Below are 22,598 nucleotides of genomic sequence, written 5' to 3' on the forward strand. Positions count from 1 at the left end.
AAGTAAGATACAGTGAGAGGTTTAGTATCAAGTGTGATACAACTGCAGATGCTCCCAGTATGGTTAAGTTTGTTGTCCCTTGCTCAATATTTCAAAAATATAAAGTGGACGACTGCATTTTTAGTAACACAATGAAATATAGACACCAATGGACCTTGTTCTTTGACTTCACTCAAGATCAAAACCAAGAGTGAGGTTATAGATTGCTGCCCTGATTCCTAAAGGGTATTTGGTTCTCTCTCTCTCCCTCTCTCTCTCTCTCTCTCTCTCTCTCTCTCTTTCTCTCACCTATCTCTCTGCCCCTCCCTTCCCCCTCTCTCTTTCCTTACTCATTTTTTTCTATAAGCATTGTCTTTAAACCATAAGATTTGAATAAATAAAAGGAGATAGTTAAATAGTGCCTAATGAGGACTGAATAGTACTAGAGTTGTATTGATCCATGGGATTTCACCCAGTCTAAGAATAATCTAAGAATAATAGGGGAGAATAATCTAGAAGACACTTTTTTTTTCTGGAAAACTGCTATAATTTAAGCTTAAATTAGTTTCATGTTTAGTCAAGGGGCCAGATGTTCAAGAATTGCTATCACTATTCTTGGCAGAGTTGCTGTGGTATTTCCTAAGATTAAAAACCATGTTTATTACCATGCTTCCCAGACTCTTTGAGTTGTGGCAATATGAAAAATGTTATCTTCCTAAATTTGATTTTCAATAAAGATTTTTTCTCCCTTAGACTAAACACCACCTAATTAAGAGCAAAATGCAATTTTTTCAAAGATATTTTCCCTTGATCTTTTCCCTTTGAGGAACCATAGATTACATGAAATGAATAAAAATAATTATTTCAGATTTTTCATTAAAATGTAGTGACCCTCCAATTTATTTCACTTGAAGATGAATATAGTTTTAAACATGTATGTGTAGAACTCTGGAGTGTATCTTGAATATAGAGATCACAGGAGACATAGACCAGTAGCTTCATGATGCTTTTGTTGATCTTTATAATTTGATTTTTGAATATGGACAATTCATTCCTTAGGAAGATTTTATGAATGATGCTTGGTCTCCTAACCTTCCTATAGAAACTGACAAAATAATTTTCATGGTGCAAGTGCCCTTTTGGCATAAACATTTCTTTTCTTGGTTCTCTTTCTTCTCTAAAAATGCTGAAAGTATGTTTATAAATTAGTGCAGGATTTGGACTGGAGAGATGGCATAACAGCTAAAATACTTGCCTGCAAAGCCTAAGGACCCAAGTTCAATTCTCCAGGTGCACAAGATATTGCATGTGGAGGTCATTTGCAGTGGCTAGGGACCCTGGGGAGCCCATTCTCTCCCTCTCTCTCTCTCACTCACTCTAATAAATAATAATAAAAATATATTTTTTAAATAAAATAGTGTAGGATTAATGGTCTGTGGACTTAACCATGACTTTCATATTCAACCCAGTAGGCAGTCTGTTAATGCTTATTCCTTATCCTATCATGAGAGAAGAATCTGGTGGGTCATGGGAAAAAAGAAAACATGTAACATTTCTGTTTAGGAATAAAGTTGGGAAATGAGTCTGAGGAATGCATACTACTAATTCAATTCGTAAAATCCTAGGGACAAGGATTTCACCTACAGCAGGTGAATAATGGTATTCTCATCTGTATGAGACTTTGCATTTCTATGAGTAAGAATTTTTTTCACCTAGCATAAAATTAATCTGACCTATAGGTTTATCATTAAACCTTCATCTATTATAGTTTATATGCAGCATGAGTAAATCCAATCATCATTACCTGAGAAAATAGTACTGACATTAGTCATTCATACAGGAAGTGTTTACCAAGTTCTTATTTGATAGTTGTCATTGTTTGAGGTATTTGAGAGATATTGTTGTAAAAGGACAAAAATATGCCTCCATAGATCCTATATTTTAATGGAGAAAATAGACAATAGACAAAATAAGCAATTAATCTAGTTATATATAGTTTATATGAAGGTGATACACTCTTTAGAAAAGATAGGGTTGGGCCAGGCGTGGTGGCGCACGCCATTAATCCCAGCACTCGGGAGGCAAAGGTAGGAGGATTGCCATGAGTTCAAGGCCACCCTGAGATGACAGAGTTAATTCCAGGTCAGCCTGGACCAGAGTGAGACCCTACCTCAAAAAACCAAAAAAAAAAAAAAAAAAAAAATAGAAGAAGATAGGGTTGGGTCAGAGAATTAGGAGAAGGGATATGAGATATAGTAATCAGAATTAAATAGAATTGTTAAATGCCTTAGAATAACACTAACTACAGAAGTGAAAGACCTATATAATACAAACACCAAAACAATCCATAGAGAAACTGAGGAGGAGATGAGAAGATGGAAGGACTTTCCATGCTTCTGGATAGGTAGAATTAACTGTGTTAAAATGGTAATTCTACTAAAAGCAATGTACAGATTCAATGTAATGCCAATAAAAATTCCAGCAACATTCTTCACAGAGACAGAAAAAATGTTCTCAAAAGTTCCTGGATATCCAAAAGTATCCTCAGCATAAGAAATACCTCTGGAGGCATCTCTGTACCTGACCTAAAGTTATACTACAAAGCCATAGAGGCAATAGTAGCATGGCACTGGCATAAAAACAGACAGATAGAGCAATGGAACAGAACTGAAGACCCAGCCCTTAGTTCAACTGACTACAGCTACTTGATCTTTGAGAAAGGAAACAACAATGTCCACTAAAGAAAAGGCAGCATATTCGACAAATGGTGCTGGACAAATTGGATAATCACATATAGAAAAATGAAGCTATACCCACTCTTCTCACCACGCACAAAAATCAACACCAAATGGATTAAAGGTCTCAATATGAGAACTAAAACTCTCAAACTACTGGACAAAAAATATTAGAACTCTCCATGATATAGGTGAGGGGAAAGACTTCCTGAAAAATATCCCAGTAGCCCAGGAAATTAAAGAGTCACTCAACCAGTGGGATTTTTCTGAAGCTAGAAAGCTTTTGGACGGACAAACATACCATAAACAGAGCCAAAAGACTACCTATGAATGGGATAAAATGTTTTCCAGTTATACCACTGACAGAGGCCTAATATTTCAAATCTACAAAGAACTCCAAAAAAAAAAAAAAAAAAAGCAAAACCAAAAAAAACCAAAACATTACAAAATCCACTCAAAAATTAGGGCAAAGAACAGAATAGAGAATTCTCAGAGGAAGAAATACAAATAGCTAATATTCACGTAAAAATACATTTAGCACCCTTTACCATAGAGAAATGTAAATTAAAACAATTATGAGCTTCCATGTTACCACAGCCATGATGGCAATCAAAAAATCAGTGCCAAGCATGGTGGTTCACACCTTTAATTCCAGCACTTGGAAGGCTAAGGTAGGAGGATTGATGTGAGCTTGAGGCCGGCCTGAGACTACCTTGTGAATTCTGGGTCAGCCTGGGCTAGAGAAAGATCCCACCTCAAAAAAACCAAAATGGAAAAATAAATAAATAAAAATAAAATAAGCAAATAAAAGGACAATAAATATTGGCAAGAATTCAGGGAAATAAGAATCTTCATTCACTTCTGGTAGGAGTGCAAACTTGTACAACCACTATGGAAATAAATATGGAAACTCAAAACTCCTGAAAAAGATTAAAATAGACCTACCAACTGACCCAGCCATTCCGGTACTGGGTATCTACCCTAAAGACTACACTCTTCCTTGCAGAGATATTTGCTCAACCATGTTTATAGCTGTTCAATTCATAATAGCTAAGAACTGGAATCAACACAGATGCCCATCAGTTAATGACTGGATAATGAAGATGTGCTACATATAAACAATGGAATTCTACCCAGCAGTATGAAAAAAGGATATAATGAAATTCGTAGGAAAATTGATAATTTAGAACAGATCATACTAAGCAAACTCACACAAGCACAGAAAGACAAACACCATGTGTTCTCTAATAGCTTGAGTTGCAAGCATACCAGGACAAACAACTTGAGGGACAGATAGGTTTGGGGAATGGGAACAGGAGGGAAGGAGGAGATATATACAAAATAAAATTCAATATGAATTTATCCCTTAGAAACCTTCCTCTTGGATAGCAGACTGAAAGGTTTAACCCTCAATAGTAGTATGGGGAATCATTTGGTAAATGGTGTCTTGGAGAGGGTGAAATGAAGTCTAATCCTAAAACATTTGGCTTTGGCTTATAACCCCCAGTACCAGGAATTGGTTACAGCCCACATTGAGCAGTTGATCATAGAGATATATGATGCCCCAAGAACACCATAAGCTTCTTTCAAAGGTAAGATCCAATTGCTGAAGATACTACATGCTGCCAATGCAGAACATCAAGAGATCCAGCTGAATCTGGAAGAAAGTCAGTTCTAAGATGGTTAGACTGTGTAGTGCTGAAAAGTCCTACATGAGCTTCTGGGGGAAAATGGCCAACAATATTGTGAGCAAGCAGGGGACCCTGTTATATGACAGCACCCAGCCTGACAAAATGTACACACTTGTGCAATACTGGCACAAAGCCTAGGTGTGTAGCCAGTGGCTCTCTGATTGGCTAAGAGATCCACTCAGTGGAAAGGAATCCATATCTGGAACTGGGACCCAAATCCAAATCCTAGGGAGACCAAGATTATGGATTCCAATGAGGAGCTCCCACTAGTCTTTGGCTAAAAGTGAGGCTCTAACCATTTAAATCTCTCAATTAACAATGCTTATTCCCTATAAGCTATCCTGATGTCACTGTCCATTGGAGAATCTGTTATTCTTTCTCAAAAAGCAGCAAGGACTGAGGACAACCAACTTCTATCAATAAGACAAAAACAGAAGGCTAACTCCCTGGCAGGAAACAAACCACTCCTCACACAGCAGCCAGGGCCCAAGTGAAACCATTGAAACACTGGCAAGTTGAACAAGAGTACTCAACTTGGTAAGCCTGACAATCTATACCATGGAGACAAGCACCAAGGATACTCAAAACACACCAAAGCAGAAATCCAGAAGCTGCCGAGAGCTCAACATTAAAGTAGACTTAAAGCACACCCATCAAGGCTCAGGGAATTTTGCAGAAAAGGGGGTGGAAAGAAGGTAAGAGCCACAGGGTGAAAGACATTGCCCCCCCCCCCACACAATGACTGACTATTGCTCTCACAACTCATAACCCATACCCCATGTTGAATAGGAGCAATCCCACTAAGGAGGGCACTCAGTGAAGTGGGGGCAGGGAGGAGAGAAATGATGGCACCAACACACGAAGCATCCATACAAAATTTCTACTAAATAAAAAATATATATATAAAGTAGAAATGTTAAACTCTGCTTCATTGACAAGATGCATATGTTAAATGTATAGTTCTAAATCAACATTATTATTACTGTAACTACAGAATTTATTGAGCTATAATTCTTAATTTTCCTTCTACTTAATGGTGAGCATCTATATATTACACAATAAACTGAATCAGTCTCCATGTTATTGCCTTTGAAGAGAAATATGAAACTTCTTACTTTTGTACTAAACAAGTGGTTCTTTAATTGGTCAAACAGTATAAATTTTACTAGATATCAAATTTAATTGTTTTGTGTAGAAACATGAAACAATGATGCAAATTTGTGAAAAAAACTAAGCTTTTCTAATTTTTTATTTTAATTTGGGACAGGGTCTGTTATAATAACAATGTATAGCACAGACCATCCTAAAATTTGAACTGGCCTCAAGCTCACAGAAGTTTTCTTGCCACATGCAACCAAAATTCACTGTAGCTCAGACTGGCCTCAGAATCACAGTGGTCTTCTTGCCTCAGCCTCCCCAGTGCTGGGATTAGAGATATGAGCCACCATACCAAATGTAAGCCTTTTTTTAAAAAAACAAAAAAAAAATCTTTATTTACTTTAACCCACACTTCCCCAAAAGAAAGGCATACTTTTATCTTTTATAACATGTAGATAAAATACTGAATTTGTTTCAATTAATAGAACGTCCCTCATACTTCAAGAAGAGAGTAGAAGAGCAACCATTATGAATTTAAGTGCATCTTCTATTTTAAAGCAGGAATAGGTTTTAAAGTAGGAATAGTTTATTCCACACAGTCAGTGTTGGACCATCTAGGTAAACCTGATAGAGCAGGTGCATGTTACTATAGTTGTAGAAAAACCCATATGATATGTTTATTCCAGAAAAGAGAGATATAATTGTTAAAAAATCAAAATATATAATGAGCTGGAGAGATAGCTTGGCCATTCATGTGCTTGTCTGCTAAGTTCAACTTTCCAGGTCTCACATAAGCCAGACACACAGGTTGCACATGTGCACAAGATATCTCACGCATTTGGAGTTCAATTGCAGTGGCTGGAGGTCCTGGCATGCCAATTCTCTCTCTCTCTTTCTATCTCTCTGTCCAACTCTCTTGCTCTCCCACTTGCCCACTCTCTCTCTCATAAAAAATAATTTAAACAATTCAAAATATATGTTAAATGTAAAATCCATAAAGTAAGACTTTTGTGTAATCTCCTTTTCCAAAACCATTCCTTTTAGCACTGGGTTGTGAAAAGACCATAGAATTAGCATACAAAGTCTTGCTTTTCTTTCCTATACTCATATATCAGTCTTTCCTACTATAATGCACCCCAGTTACCTTACTTTTAACCATGAGAAAGCTCTTCTTACCTTTTTCCCATCCCAACCTAGTACCTCTTCATCAATCTTTACCTAGTTTAGAGCAGTGAAGACATTTCCTACAGTTTTCTCATATGTCCATTGTCTGATTAGTCAAAAATCTGAGTCAGGTCCCTAAACCCTGGGCCTTCAAGTTGGTGACAGAGGAAAAGCATCTCCAAAGAACTACTGACCAGGCTGCACACAAGCTCAAGGATCCCTCCTCCCAGAAGATACACTCCACATCTGTTTGCATAGCCCAAAGAGCTACCTCTGATCTCGCTTGAAACAATCCAACCATTTCACTCACAACAGCCACTCATCTCTCACACCCACCCTGCAAATGTGTCCTGATCTTTGCAGAAGTGAGTCTTCTGATTAGAATTGTTTTCCTTTTTTTCACTCTGTACATTCACAATTCATTAATTGATAGATGCAAATCTTTATCTATTGAATATCAACTCTGTGTCAGGCAATAGAAGTGCTGGGATCTTGGGCTGAAGAGCTGGCTTAGCGGTTAAGCACTTGCTTGTGAAGCCTAAGGACCCCAGTTCGAGGCTCGGTTCCCCAGGTCCCACGTTAGCCAGATGCACAAGGGGGCACACGCATCTGGAGTTCGTTTGCAGAGGCTGGAAGCCCTGGCGCGCCCATTCTCTCTCTCTCCCTCTATCTGTCTTTCTCTCTGTGTCTGTCGCTCTCAAATAAATAAATAAAAAATTAAAAAAAAAAAAAAAGAAGTGCTGCGATCTAAAACAGTGTAAAGTAGACATGTTCCTTTCTTGCACACTCTGCCTTCTTTCATGGCTCAAACTTCTTGGTCTTATGGTCCCTCCCTTCATTGTGCTTTAATTAAACTAAATGTGCCGGTTCCTGGAAGGTTTGGCCTCTGTGCATACCTTTGTTATACCACTTATGTCAGATTTTAAGTCTTTATTCCCCAGTAGATTCTGAGGTGCTTGCAATAAAGATAGCCCTTTCCATCAATAGCCCTACAACATTAGGGTACAATTGGATATAAAATCAAACTTAGGTATTGTGCCAGAAAAAAAGTTGGTTTCTAAAGACATCTAGAAACAAGTTACGGCATACATGTATAATCGTTCTATTTAGGCTTGATAACTTTCAAAAGAGTTTGTAAAGTCCATTTTCTAACATATTTTCTGTAATATACCTATCTTTCTATTGATTTTTAGTTTGTTTCAAAGAATTATTTATAGCCCTACAGCCAAAAGTTTTCATATTTACATATGAGATTTGTCTCCAGCAATCCTTTATGAAGACCTAGCCAATGTCTTAAAACTTATTTTGTATTTATTTTCTCTTCACATAGAAATTGCTCTTTCCTTGAAGATTTCTATAAACAACAAGAATGTTCCTCTTCCCATTGAGTTGCATGCTAATGTATGATAGCCTGAGGAAAGAACATGTGCTTCAGTCTCCTCCTCTTAATGCCATGGTTACTGTAGGCCTATTTCTATGCAGAATTATTTTCAGGGGCTGTGAATTATATCGCTCCAATACAGCTAGGATGGTGTTGTATATTGATTTATTTTGAAGAAATTAATTATATGGAATAGTTTACAAAGTTCTCCTTCCCTTCTTTTAATATGTGGAATAGCTACAACATCTTTTTTCACTTGGATTTGACAGATGCAACTTATGAATGCTGCACTGAATTTTTTTAGTGGCAATGGAAAATGCCAAAGTTACACGATCACTTGTAATTACTTGAGGTATGTTGCTGAGTTCATAACCTGGAAGAAGTAAGGATGTTCCTAATGAAGACCACGCTATATTCTCAGCCAAGATTTGAGTAAGACACTGAATCAATATTCTGAGAGTAGACTGCATTGCATTAAATACTATTGGCTGTCACCACCATAATTCCAATAAAAGAAAAACTTATAATGATGATAAATTTCAGAGCCTTAAATGGTTTCTGTCTGGATATCTATGCAAAACAGTTATCATATCATTAGACAACACTTTGACTTAGCATTGTAAAGTAGTTTTTTAATGAAAATGCGAGCAAAACACTTTAAGTGCATATGCATCCAGCTGCAGCTCTAATATCATTTAATCTATAATTGTTTAGAAAGAATCAGATTTACCATACCTTTTCTGTGTCCATCTTGCTGGAAGTCTCCACTGCATCATTACTGTGATTGAAACATAAATTGATGCAGTTTATACTTTTGTAAAAATGTAATTTGGTAGTCCTTATTAAAATTTCAGTATTCTTTACCCTGGAATTGGTTTCATTTTCTCTGTCTTCTCATTTGTTTCTGGTCCAATAGCAGTTTCTGAAAAATTGTAAATAAAAGAAAAACAATTTAAATTAGGGGTCAGTATTTAGTTTACATGTATGTGTATCTGCATACAAGAAAGGACAGAAGCATTATGAGAAAATAAAACATATATCCTCTGAAGAGGGCCCTCAGGATAACAGAAGCTGCAACAAAGGGATAAAATGGCATAATCTGTCACATATATATATATATATATATATATATATATATATATATATATATGCAGATATTTGTATTTACAAATACAAATATCTGGTCAACATTTTTATCATTGTATCAGAAAAGTTCATCAGAGCCAGAAATAACCATACTGAAATTTCATGTTGAGCCTAAATAGGTCTTAGGAATTAGAAATTTCTCATATTATGCAAGAAAGCCTTTCAGGATAGCAAAGAGTAACTTGGGCATCTACTGAAAAAGACACAGAACTATTCTGTAGGACTGGCTGGAGGGCACAAAATTCATCCTTTTCCTTTTTGCCAGAGAATACAAACTCAGTAGTTAATTTAAAATAAAATGTTTGTATAGATAATGAGAAAGTTTTACGCATCTCATGCATATATAGTTAACTTAAAAATGTACCCCAGCATTCTTGACTTTATACTTATTGCCCAAATGACCAGACCCCACTGTGGCCATATCAACACATGATACCATCAGCTTCCAGTCCGTGGATGGCAGATTCATTGAGATAAGTCATCTGAGTGGCCTCAGCCTCTGCTTCAGCATTGATGATCTGCTGTGCCACAGCCTCCACGATGGGCATCACCATGGCAGCGGTAGAGGTGTTGCTAAGCCACATAGATAAGAAGGCAGTGCTACTCATGAACCCCAAAGTCAGCCTGAAATGAGAGGATCTTTGTGAGATATGCTCTCCAATTCATGGAGCTCTCTATTACTTACTGTAAGGTATATTGCTTGTGAGTTGGGAATTCTGTTTTTCAAAACATTGAAGGTTATATTTCTCCCCAGATGGTATAGCCAGGTAGAAACCCAAGTAGCATTTGTAAGAGTAGAGTTCTTCAGGAATTTGGCTCCCAAGTAAATGATTAAACTTTCACTCAATTGCAAGATGGGATATATGCAAAGTGACTCTAATACTTGAGTACCTCTTATGGAGGGCCATTTTCTTTGAGATGAGTCAAATGAAAAAGGAGCCAACTTTTGAAATCAGAGTCCTGTGTTTTTAATTTATCTTTTGATCATATTTCTGTGTGTACAGCATGTGTGCCAAGAAGACAAAAAAAAAGGACACTAGTATTTATCAATCTTCCTTTCATTTGTTCACTCTTCTGGTTCAATATATGGTGGGTGGAGAAATGGTTAACATTACATGCTAAAATGAGTTTTCAGAATTTTCTATAGCTTTTTTTTTTTAATTTATGCTCTCCTCAACCTGACATCCTTCTTACTGTCAGAATTGGATTCATTACATTGTCTTCTCTTATGAATAGAGTCATTCATCCTTAAAATAACGTATCTAAGACTCTAGGATATTTGACCATCTCTATAAAGTTTCAAAATCACACTAAAGAAAAAAAAAAACAAAACATGTGATCTGAGTAGGTGACCCTGAAAATCATTCAGAAGCACTTCGTTCCATGTAGTGCCATTTCAACAAGTCCCCATCTCTTTTGTTAAATAGATTTAAAATAACAATTCTGTACCACATGGTGAACATTTTCTATCTATGAAACAAAATATAATAACACTCATAAATCTGCTTGAAAAAGAAATATCACTTCTTTATTTTCTTTTACTATTTATTATTAAATTTGTCTGCATGTAGGTGTGCATGTTCATGTGTGGGTACATATTCCATAGTGTGCACGTATGGAGGTCAGAGGACAACTTCCAGTCAGTCCTCACCTAACCAACTCAGCTGAGGCAGGGTTTCTTACTCTGAATTCTTGTTTTGCTGTACCTCTCTGCCTTCACTATGAGCTCCTAAGCTTCAAGGAAATTCTCTTGTCTTCACTCCCATCTCACAGACTATATCATTGTACTAATATTACAGAAGCTCATTATAGCTTACAACTTTTTATTTTTTATTTTTTTAACATAAGTTCTGGGGATCCAACTTAGGTACTCCAACTTGAACAGTGAACACTTTACCCATTTAGCCATTTCCCAAGCACCAAGATTCTTAATTTAAAAAAGAAAACATTTTACTTATTTCATTTGTACATTGTGAAATATTTGATACAAAAAGATTTGGATCAGATAAAGCTTCTCTTCATGAAAATGCCTTAAATTGAAAAGCGATATAGTGACCTAATGGACAGGACACCTGTTTTGCTGCACAATGTATAGTTCCCACTTATAAAGCAATGCCCAGATGGCCAGAGAAGATGCATTCTTATAACAACCAAGAGGCATGAGGCATTATTTCTTTTAAACGGTGAAATATTTTAAGTATATTTATGCTATAAATTTTTCAAGTAACATTTTTTCAAATTCCTCTCATATGTGTTATATATATTCAAATGCATTTGAATTCACACTCACACAGACATACACACACGAACACACACACAGTATTAGTATTTAGCAAGGCAATTTGTCCCACAAATGGTAAACACATAATATGCTCTTCCCTTGAATGAATTATGTAACAGAAGGCAAAAATTTTTTCTTATTTTTCCAAAGAAAGATAAGGGGAAACCCACCTATGACTTTAAAGCAAAATATCATCATGAAAATGATGATGCCACTGGAAATTGTCCTTAGCTTATAGTCATGGTCTTAACAAGAGGCGGAATAGACCCAAATAGCTAATTAATTTAATGGAAAAAAAATCATTTCACTGCAGGGAAATGCAGTGAAATGAGTAATTGCTCATATACATGAAAGTTCTTAATTGATTATGTCACTTTGCAGCAGTTGATTTAAAAAGAAAAAAATCTTCACCTTGAATTTGTTCTGTACACATTTATATTTTGTCAGGAACGTCTTCGTCTTTGGTTTATAACATCCTTCCTGTTGATATAGGATGCTCTTGAACAAGCCTTGCATATTTGAATATTTGAATCAGCCAAATAAACAAGGAACGAATGATATCTACTCTGCAGTCTATCAATCTCATGTGATGAGTTTCAAAGCTTCTCTCATCTTTGACTCCAGTGGTGCATTAGAGGTGAAAGAATTGTGAACATTTATTCAGATCTCCCTGTAATTAGGTGTGCAGTGAAAGGAAAGTGATTGTTTTTCCTCCTACTACTCAAGCAGACTTTTTAACATTTTCAAAATTTCAGATGGAAAAAAAGTCACGAATTTTATTGTTATTCGAGCAAATCCCTCGTTGTGTGCTAGTTATATGGTTACCAGCTCTGCACACACCAAAAAGGTCTGTTTAGAATGCAAACTGGCTACAGCCAGCACAACACTTACCATACTGGGTTCACACCCACCATCATTACCATCCGCAGAGCAATCCTCTTGTGCAAATTCCATTTTTCTATTGATGTTGCTAAACAGATCACTCCAATTAGCAGTAGGTGAAAATCTTTGAAATAAGCTGATGCCACCTGAAATTACATTAAAACCATGATTATAAACTGTGGTGCTAGGGAATAACATTGTACTACAAAGGCATTATTAAGATATTCTTGCTTTTTAAAATATTTTATTTATTTATTTATCTATTTGAGAAAGGGAGAGAGAGAGAGAGAGAGAGAGAGAAAGATGCAGATAGGGAGAGAAAATGGGTATACCAGGGCCTCTGGCCACTGCAAATGAACTCCAGATACATGTATCACCTTGTGCATCTGACTTACATACATAGATACTGGGGAATTCAGCCTGGGCTCTTTGACTTTGCAGGCAAGCACATTAGCTGCTAAGCCATCTCTTCAGCCTTATTCTTAATTTTGAACTTTGACTACATATTCTTCCATTGTGTCAAGAATCATGCAGTTATGTTTGGATACAAATTTACATATGTTCGATATTTTTTACCCAGGAATACTACTATTTAAATAAACACAGGGGAATAAGTATACTAACAACACTACATTTTTCATATACAAGTAACTTCATGTAAGTGATCCTATGACTCCATTTCTCCATCTGTGAACTGAAACTCTTGTAATGTTCCTGTGGTAGAGTAGCATGACCATGATGTGAGCAAAATTCTGAATCAAGCCCCAACCTTACAACATCTGCCTCACCACCAGGGCAAAAACACTGCTTCATCACCACTTATTTGACCCAAACTGCAGCTTCTCCCCTTCATAGCTAAATGTTTCTACCTTCAAAGCTCTTATTATAAAATGAATGTTCTTAAATAAAGGTCAACATTGTGAACTCTTCATTATCATTCAGTGATTAGTAAACCTTCCAGATTCTTTCAGCAATCTTTTGCAGCAGTAATTTCCTACAACATCCTAAAATGGTAATTTTTTTTGTTTTATGAGAATTGTGGGCGCAATTAAGTTAAAATTTTATTTTCATATAATGTATTTTTTTTCCTATAGGCCTTTATATGTTCTTTTAATAATAGTGAATAATGATTTTCAAAGAGTGGGCTAGCATATAGTGTATGTTTTAGATTTATTTAACCATAACAACTTATTTGTTATTCTGTGTGTATGAAGCACCTCATGTGACAAGTATTCAAGAGAACTGACTTTGGGAAACACTTGGCCAAACTTAATCACAAGCTTGTGCTAAAAGGAGGGCATTCTTCGAGGAAATCTCCTTCTAACCCCAATCATACCTATGAGAAGAAATAGAAGTATTGGAACAAAAATCTTCCAATGCCATGAAAATGAATTCTGATCATGACTTCTCTATTTTAAGTCCTACCTATGTTTTATTTGGTTCCAGCAAATGGAAAATGTTGGTTAGTTATAATTTCCTTAGAAATTAAAAACAGACAGGTAAACACCTTCTCTACATGTAATTATAATGTTTGCTTTTTGATGCCTTAAAGTATATGTTTTTCCTGATATTTGGCAATTGGGTAAAAAAATTGTATATATTATTTTATTCATTAATTTATAACATTGAAAATGCATCTGGCCATGCATCAAAAATGCTATTGGCAATAGATTTCCAACTTACAGTGTTTTGTCTTAGCAGCCTGGATGAATTAAGACACTGGCTTTATTCTATCAGTAGCCTTAGAAGTAAATGAGATAATGAGAATAGAATTACTGTAAAAAATGCAAAGGAACACTCAGAAGCAAGCATGCAAGTAGGCCCTTGCATTCATGATTTTACTTTCTAAGTTTTTAGTTACTCATAGTCAACTACATTCTGAAAAGATTACATGGAAGTTTTTACCCATAAACATTTCTTAGTTTTAACATTATGCACTTCTCAGGGTCACTTAATGATATCACACATTGTCCTGCTCCATCTATCCCAGGATGTCAATCATCCTTTCATTCATTTTATCCATGCTGTATATATTTTCTGCAAGTTAGTCACTTTGCCACCTTCTTGATTATCTGATCAACAGTTGTGGTAAGCCACTACTCATGTTAGGCAGTCTTTATTTTACTTAGTAATAGCCCCTAACTAAAAGAATATTGCTTCAGAGAAGACATAAGGGTATAAAATATGGAAGGGTTAGCTAACTCTGGAACTATATGGCAGCATTACACATCACATAGGAAAACAATCATAGTACATAAATATTAGTGCCATGGGAAGTTTTAGGCAAATATTGTAAATCTTAGAAGATATCTTCAGAAGACAAGAGGATAATGATTTAACAAAAGAGTAAGTTCAGTACCATGTATTGCTTCTTTAGTAGATAAGAAATTATCACCCTTCCTTACAGGACTGGATAGTAAATGTTACAGAAAACATTGTGGGCTGCCTGTTATCTGTCACAGTCACTCAACTCTGTTATGGCATGCAAGAGCCAAAGACAGTATATTCTTCACTTGTTATATGTTCTACATTCTTTTTTTTTGGGGGGGGGTGGTTTTTCAAGGTAGGGTCTCACTCTAGCCCAGGCTGACCTGGAATTCACTATGGAGTCTCAGGGTGGCCGTGAACTCACAGTGATTCTCCTATCTCTGCCTCCCGAATGCTGGGATTAAAGGTGTGTGCCACCACACCTGGCTTGTTCTACATTCTTTATTTTTTGTGAAAGTAAGCATATTTGAGGAAGAATATTGTTTGCAACTTACTTTTCCAAGAGATCATAGAAGAAGGTTCTGTTTAGGACCTGGAGCTGTAGACTCGGTGTCACACTGCTTGCCTAGCTTTCATGAATCCAGAAGTTTGATGCCAGCCCTACACAAACTAGAGATGATGGTACACATCTGTAATCCTAGCTCTTATCAAGTAGAAGGAATAGGATCTGACATTTAAGGACATTCTTGGCTACAATGAGAGTTCAAGGACACCCTGGGATACATGAGACTCCATTACTCTAAAAGAGGTGACATTGATAAACATAACTATTTGAAGAGGAAAGTAGATATGTCAGGTAAGATTAATGAGATTTGAAATTGATTTGCAAGATCAAGTCATATTTCTGACCCCAAATGGAATTTTATCTAAAAGTACAGAATGTTATAATCAGAGTACCTGGGCTCCTTCTCAGCTTTCTAGTTTGCCCATGGAGCAACCTTTGCACAAATCAATTAAAAGTCATAAAAACTGCATAGTTCCTCATATTAAGCTTGCAAATTAAATTTGAACATTTCTTAAGAAGTACTTTATTAGTTATAATGTATATGACTTTTAAGCCCATATTTTTTAAAAGAAACTATTTTCTTAAGTTCTTTTGATAAATGCAACAACCAAATTTCTAGTCTTCATAAAAACTGACCTATCAGAAGATTTGACAAGCCTGGTCATTGCTTCAGTCTTAAAATATTTGCCTCACTTGGATTCCAAGCCCTCACACCTTCCTTATTGTCCTCCTACCTCAATAACTTTTTCTTCTTTATCTTCTTGCCTAGACCTTTATTTTCTCCCTAAACTAATTTTTTGAAGTTTTGGGAAAGGGTTTTTCTATGTAGCTCAGGATGCTCTTGAACTCAGTTTATAGCTCAGGTTAGTCTCAAACTTGCATAACCGCTCTGTCTCAACCTCCAGAGTGTTGTGGTTACACATGTGAGCCACCACACCTATCCTCACTGACCTTTTGACTTTGCAGCTACCCAGGACTATGTTCTTTGTCCTTTGTGGTCCTCTATCTTTATTTACCTCCTACTCACTCAAGTCTTGCCTTAAGTACCATCTGTATGCTGATAACTGACAGGTCTAATGTCTCCAGATCAGCCACTTCTAGTGAACTCTGTACTGTTGATGAGCCATATCCACCTGCATATGCAGTATCGATGCCTAACAGGAAATTCACATGTCCAGCACTGATCTCCAGGCCTCAGTTCTTCTACAGTAAGACTGTTGTACTTGTAATTATTACCATTTCACTAGATGCAACTATATTTTTTAAATTGGCAGGTTACAAAACTAGGAGACATCTTTGACTATCTTCTTCTAATTATATTCCATATTCAATAAACCAAGAGTTTTTTCCTTTAAAATTTATCAACAATATAGGCAATATGTGTATTAGCATATCTGGTCTGAATTGTCACCATCTTTTCCTTGGCTTGGAATATCCTACTGTGGGTGGACTGGATGTAAAAAAGTCTTCCATACACTAATGTGTTTGAAAACTTAGTCCCCAGCTTTTTGAGAAGCTTGTGGAACCTTAGGGAGGTAGAACTTGCTGGAGGAAGTGTGCCATTTGGGGCAGGTCTGGAAGTATTACTGTCTGGCTCCATTTGTGCTCCTCTCTCTCTCAAACTCTCTCTCTCTCTCTCTCTCTCTCTCTCTCTCTCTCTCTCTCTGTCTCTGCTGCAACCTCCTGTTCCTGCTTTCCTGGCCATGATAGACTCTATCATCTTTAAGTATAAGCTGACTGAAACTCCTTTCCTTTAATATACTGCTGAAAATCAGGTATTTTTTCACAGCAACAAGAAAGTAACTGAAACACACATCCACCTCCTTCATTCTGCCTTGTTTCTCAATATTGCAGCTCAAATGATACTTGAGTCAATCATGTCATGCTCTTGCTCAAAATTCACCAGGAGATCCTATTTCATTAAGTGTTAAAAAGTTATAATGACCTTTGGTCCTAATGGTCCAACCCCTTTTCATTCCCTCCCTGACATTAACTGTAGTCATTCTCTGTTCACTCCCTCTGCTCTAGCTTCTCTGCAGGCATGGAACGACCATAATGCCTTTGTTTCCTCTTTCTGCAGTGGGTATTTCCCAGATGTTCAAATGGCTGACTTCCTTATCTCCAGGGGGTCTGTGTTCAGGTAAACAGGTTGATCTACCCCACCAATTCCTACCAGAGTAGACAACTGCTACCCTCTGATTCCCACCAACACTTGGCATTCTTTCCATGTTACCAAAATTTTTTGTCTGTTTTTATTCATAGATATTTTCCCAAGTACTTGGCAGAGCCTACCACTTATTTATTATATTACTAAATAACTACAATGTAACATGCATATATATATACACATATGTATACCTTTGTACATATATGTAATTTATATATATATGAATTTTTCAATAATAGTAAATTGATAACTGCTTTCGATAACAATTTTGTCACATTCTAATTGCTTAATACTTCAGATTTAATTGAAATGATGTAAAACCCAGTATTTATGCATACTTTTCAAGTACAATAATGCACATAGCAAGATTATGGAATGCAACATTGACTTAATAAATATGCAAAGTAAAGTTAGAACTGTGGTAGCCAAAGAGAGAAGTGTTTAGGCATCTTATTTTGGATGAGGACTTTAACTCTCAGAACTGTTGGTATTAATAATGACATGTGACACATATAAATTAATTGTTATAACCCATGGGATGTAGGAGCTTCATTGTGTTTCATGCACAGATGGTCAGTAGAGTTATTTAGTGAAGGAGAAGGATTATACAAGGTGTTAGGGTGAATATCATTTATGAAGCTCAGATGTTTTGACTAAATTTCTGTCTATGATACCCTGTAGGTTTGGTCAACTATTTATAAGTTAAAGGTCAGTTGCTGTGTCTGGAAAAAGATCATGAGATGCCCCATGTCCACTAATAGTCCCAATGGCTTTGACTTCTTTTAGGCTCCATTGCAGCTTTATTGGTTGAAGAGATTCACATAAAGCATTAAAGCAGACTGATGCTAGAGTGCCTTTAAAATATTCAGAATGTTTCTCTAGATGTCAAATAGTATCATTGTCCACATATCTTGAATGCTTACAAGGTACCAGACTTTATTAACTAACTTAATTTTAATTGTTGTTGACAACCTAGAGTTCTGAGAATAAAAATAAAATGGTTTGGTGATGGTCGTAAGGTTGGAGGTTTCAGGTTTGAAGAAGATAGCTGAAGTCTAGAATTCATAAAGGCTGAAGGTGGGATTCACTTTAATTAAAAAAGGTAACACTCTCATGAAAAACAAAGATTATTTCAGATAATTAGATGACAGGTAGAAGAGTTATAAATCAATGTGACTAAATTTCAGACTCAGACTAAACAAAGCTGGAAAGTTAAAGTTATCTCTTGAGGGTTTCAGAGGCCCACAGCCCAGAAAATTTTTAAGTATGGATTAATCTCATCTATGTAAGATGTTGTGGAAGGGATCCCTGCCCCTTGTGAGACATCATCCAGAACTTCCTTTAAGTTTAAGCTTGATGGCCTGTTGATCTTGGACCTTTGGAAATAAAACATCCTAGGCAGGTACTAGCATACCTAGTGCATGGCCACTCTGAATACCTACAAATCTGTGGTCACTGGTCAATCCCATAGACAACAAAAAGCATGCTGTGCATGTTAAGAAATTTGGGTTTTCAGTCTCAGATTCCTTGGAAACCAAACCTTTATTTGTGGATAAGAGGAACTGAAAGACGGTTTTGAACATAGTCTCTTGAACATCAATGACACTTACATTTGGGTTAAAGTTAGAAATGCAGGGGAACCAGAGAGGAACAGAAATAACAAAGGATTTAGACTACAATATGGGGGAAAGACTACATTAAAATAAAGTAAGAAACAATTCCTCCCATATGAAGGATAATAATCAGGAAGAGTTACAAAGAAAAATTTCCATCCATCCAAAAGACATGTGAGCCTCAAGAGACCAGTGTAGACTCTGTCAGAAAACAAAAGTTCAAAAGTGATAAATTGAACTGACTGGCAACTTGCACTTGACATCTTTCCTGAGAAATGGTTTAGGTAGTTGTTTGCTGCATGGCTGGAGACAGCAATGGAGATATGCTGGTTTCAGTGTGTTTCATGCTTTTAAGGGGGAACTGAATCCATTTTCTTCAGATGGGTGCCCTTAGATTGTATAAAGGTAAGAAACAGCTCCCAGCATGAACAAATGCCTCTCAGCAAGAACCAAATAGAAATACATATGAAAGTTAATTTGGCTTTATCTTTCAAAATGCCAGGATTCTGGAAAAGAAAACAGCAAATCATTTTCTTCATTAAAAGCAAAATGTTTTGTTTTGTTTTTTTTTTTTTTCAGTGCTGTGAGACCAAATGCGGGTGAGTAGTAAAAATTTATGTATGATGTGAATGGTTGCCCCGTTTTTCTGGGCAGGGGCTGGGGAGGGGCAAGGAGCTGCCAGCTAGCTGCAGGTTAGCCATAGGAGATGGACACTCATTTTTCCCACAGGTATATGACTCAAGATGTTGCAATCTGTTTGTTCCTTGAAGGTGGACATGTGCAGAATGCGAGAGAGAAGGTGGGGGCGGGGAGAAAACAATGAAAGGGCTTCATAAAGAAACTTTCTCACAGGATTATTGCTCCTTTGAAAATCACCTGTTCTCAAAAGAAGTCACAGCACAAAACAAGCAATCAAATGATATTAGCATTTGCAGGTGAAATTACCTGTGTGGAAGGCATGATCCCAAATAGGGGGAACATTAAGCCAGGCAGCAAAGCTGTTACTGACAGAGGCAATGCTTCTGTGATCCAAAATATGGCAACGATAAAGAGGATGTAGGCACATTCTGCTTCCTGCAGAGGCAAGACACAAGGTGAAATAACAATAACTTATCACTCAAATCATGATCAGATTTGCCGAATGGAGGGAGAGAGGGAGGGAAGGAGGGAGGGAGAGACAGAACACTCAGGAGAGTTTTGTATCTTGGCATTGCTAGCCAATAGTCATTTAGTCATTTTCATTTTTAGGGGTTCTAAGAGCCAAACTTAATAAATATGAAAAACTAAAATCTAAAAAAATATAGTTATTTGCTTTCATATTTGCATCAAAATTGAATACCATATAATAAAGTTTCTGTGCTCAATTAGAATGGATGTTTGTATTCACTTTCGTCCAGTCTCTCACATGCATCCCCAAGTGCTGTTGGAATGCAGAAACAAGCAAGCAGTGGATTTTTCTCTGCAGTGCACTTGCTTTTTGACTGCATTTTTTGGTACCTGCTTGGGAAGGACATGACTCTGCCAGTTCCTTTTTATTTTATTTCTAACTATAAGTAGGAAATCAACTTAGGGGAAAATTTATGCTGTACTTTATCTCAGAGGAAGCAGGATGGTAAATAAGGTAATGCAGATGAGTCTGAGTTTAGCTTCCAAGTGACCCAGACATGGAGGTAAAGAGGTATCTGCCCATCTTGTTGAGAAAGAACTGCGTTACAATGGAAGACCCAGGAAAACTCCATAGGAATGTGACTCAGTGAAATCTATTCTATTACTATGAAACTATCAGTTCTTGTTTTAGAGAATTTATAGGAAAAGGATGCAGTATCATCTTATGTGATTTGCATAATTTTGGTATAAAATCACCTTAAATATGCTAAATGCAAATTTTCTCTGTATGTATGTGTATGTACACACACACACACATATACACATGTATATATATATTGTGTGTGTGTGTGTGTGTGTGTGTGTGTGTGTGTGTGTGTGTGTGAGTGTGTGTGTATACTTACTGTCTGAGAATTCTGAATTACATTGGAAAATTTATCAAAATTGCCATGAGGGTTTTCTGAGGACTTTACCTGAGGTTTATATAGCACCTACCTCTCCTGTCTCTGATTCACTGACATCAGGCTTGGCATTCACTTTCCAGTATCCCAACTTTTTCAGTGGATTTTGAAGAGATTATTAATAAACCAGACAGTGTCATATCTTTATTGTGTAATATTTTAAGGATAAAGAAGAAAGATGCTGACAGTTTTTACAGCTTCTGCCTCTGTTGTTTTGACAAACAATAAAACAGCAAAACAACACCGAGCTTTGACAGTCTTCCTAAACTGCCTTAGAGAATTTGTGGGTACTCGTTTAATTTAATGTGCCAGTGTAAAATGAAGGCTGGACATTTTCTTGTATTATGAACCCAAGGATGGCCCTAAATTTCCTATTTTACAACTTTATGTTTTCTGTCATACTTGCAAGAACCTAGGTTTTAAAGATAAAATGGACCCTTTTACTGTGGTGCTCATTTGTCACAACCAATCTCCTGGTCCCATTTACTCCTCTGTCACTTGACACCTCAACTCTGCTCCGCCTTCACCCAGCTCCTGGACTTTAAGCAAGCCTGGCCCCAAGTCAAAATATTGTCTATGAATCCACTATGATTCTGTCATTCTCTTGGAAAAACCTATATAACAGAGTGGCTATCTGTAATGGTCCACATCATCATCATCATAATGATGCAGAATATGTGGTTGTAGCTAATAATTCTCATCTCTTCTTAAGACCCTGCCATAAAGATCTAATTCTCACATTCACAGTACTAATTTGCTCAGAATGGACATCTTTGATGATGGAATAACATGAAAAATTTCAAGTACTAAATGATGACTGGATAACATTCATATTTGTTTCAATCGAGAATTTTAATACATGAAAATACTATATAATTTGATTGTATTTCTCTTCCACTACCCTCTTTTCTCTCCTTGTCTCATTCCTAGTTATTGATTTGAATGTGTAACTTTCATATTTTAAGAAGCCCAGCCTTGATTTAAAATGATAAGACTCCTTGACTTTTGGGTGTATTGGCAATTCAGGATACTCATTTTGCTTCAGTCTTCTTCATGCTACAATAAGAAAGCTATAATCCTTGTTGAAATCAATTCTATTTGTGAAGAAAATTCTTGACCAGCTATGGTGGCACATACCTGAAATCCCATCAATAGGGAGGTGTAGGCAGGATTATCATGAGTTTGAAACCAACCTGGGCTATACAGTGAGTGCCAAGTCAGCCAGGGCTACAATGTAAGACTGTGTCTCAAATAAACCAACCAAAATCTTCTTCACACACCTTTCTAATACTTAACTCTGACCTCTATTTCTACACTTTCAGTGAAATTTAATTTATACTGTTCAGTCACACTGTGTGGCAGTGTGCCTCCTGATTTCCTTAAGAGCTAGATTCTGGCTGTATCTGTCTCATCTCTCTTAAATTTTTTCTTTGCTATGTAATTTTAAAATTTTTATATAATCTCATTTGTCTATGTTTTATTAATTATTTTTTTTGTGGCTGTGGAATCTGGTCCACATATGGATAATTCTAATACCTAGTTGTTTTTCTTATAGCAGTTTCAGAGTTTCAGGTCTTAACTTTAAGTGTCTGGTCCATTTGAGTCAATTTTCATGTGTGATA

At 36.5% G+C, this 22,598-nt stretch overlaps 1 protein-coding gene across 1 annotated transcript in view; it reads right to left on the reverse strand.

Moving 5' to 3' along the window:
• Slc13a1 (solute carrier family 13 member 1) overlaps window positions 1–22,598 on the reverse strand; it is an 86,864-nt gene that overhangs the window by 44,800 nt on the left and 19,466 nt on the right. The window contains exons 2-6 of the mRNA XM_045159972.1: window positions 19,856–19,984; window positions 12,367–12,503; window positions 9,631–9,818; window positions 8,913–8,970; window positions 8,784–8,826 (exon numbers count right to left, since the gene is read on the reverse strand). Of these exons, the coding sequence (XP_045015907.1) occupies window positions 8,784–8,826; window positions 8,913–8,970; window positions 9,631–9,818; window positions 12,367–12,503; window positions 19,856–19,984 (555 nt within the window). The remainder of the gene's footprint in view (window positions 1–8,783; window positions 8,827–8,912; window positions 8,971–9,630; window positions 9,819–12,366; window positions 12,504–19,855; window positions 19,985–22,598) is intronic.

This window comes from Jaculus jaculus, chromosome 10, assembly GCF_020740685.1.
Source record: "Jaculus jaculus isolate mJacJac1 chromosome 10, mJacJac1.mat.Y.cur, whole genome shotgun sequence".
Taxonomy (NCBI): Eukaryota; Metazoa; Chordata; class Mammalia; order Rodentia; family Dipodidae; genus Jaculus; species Jaculus jaculus.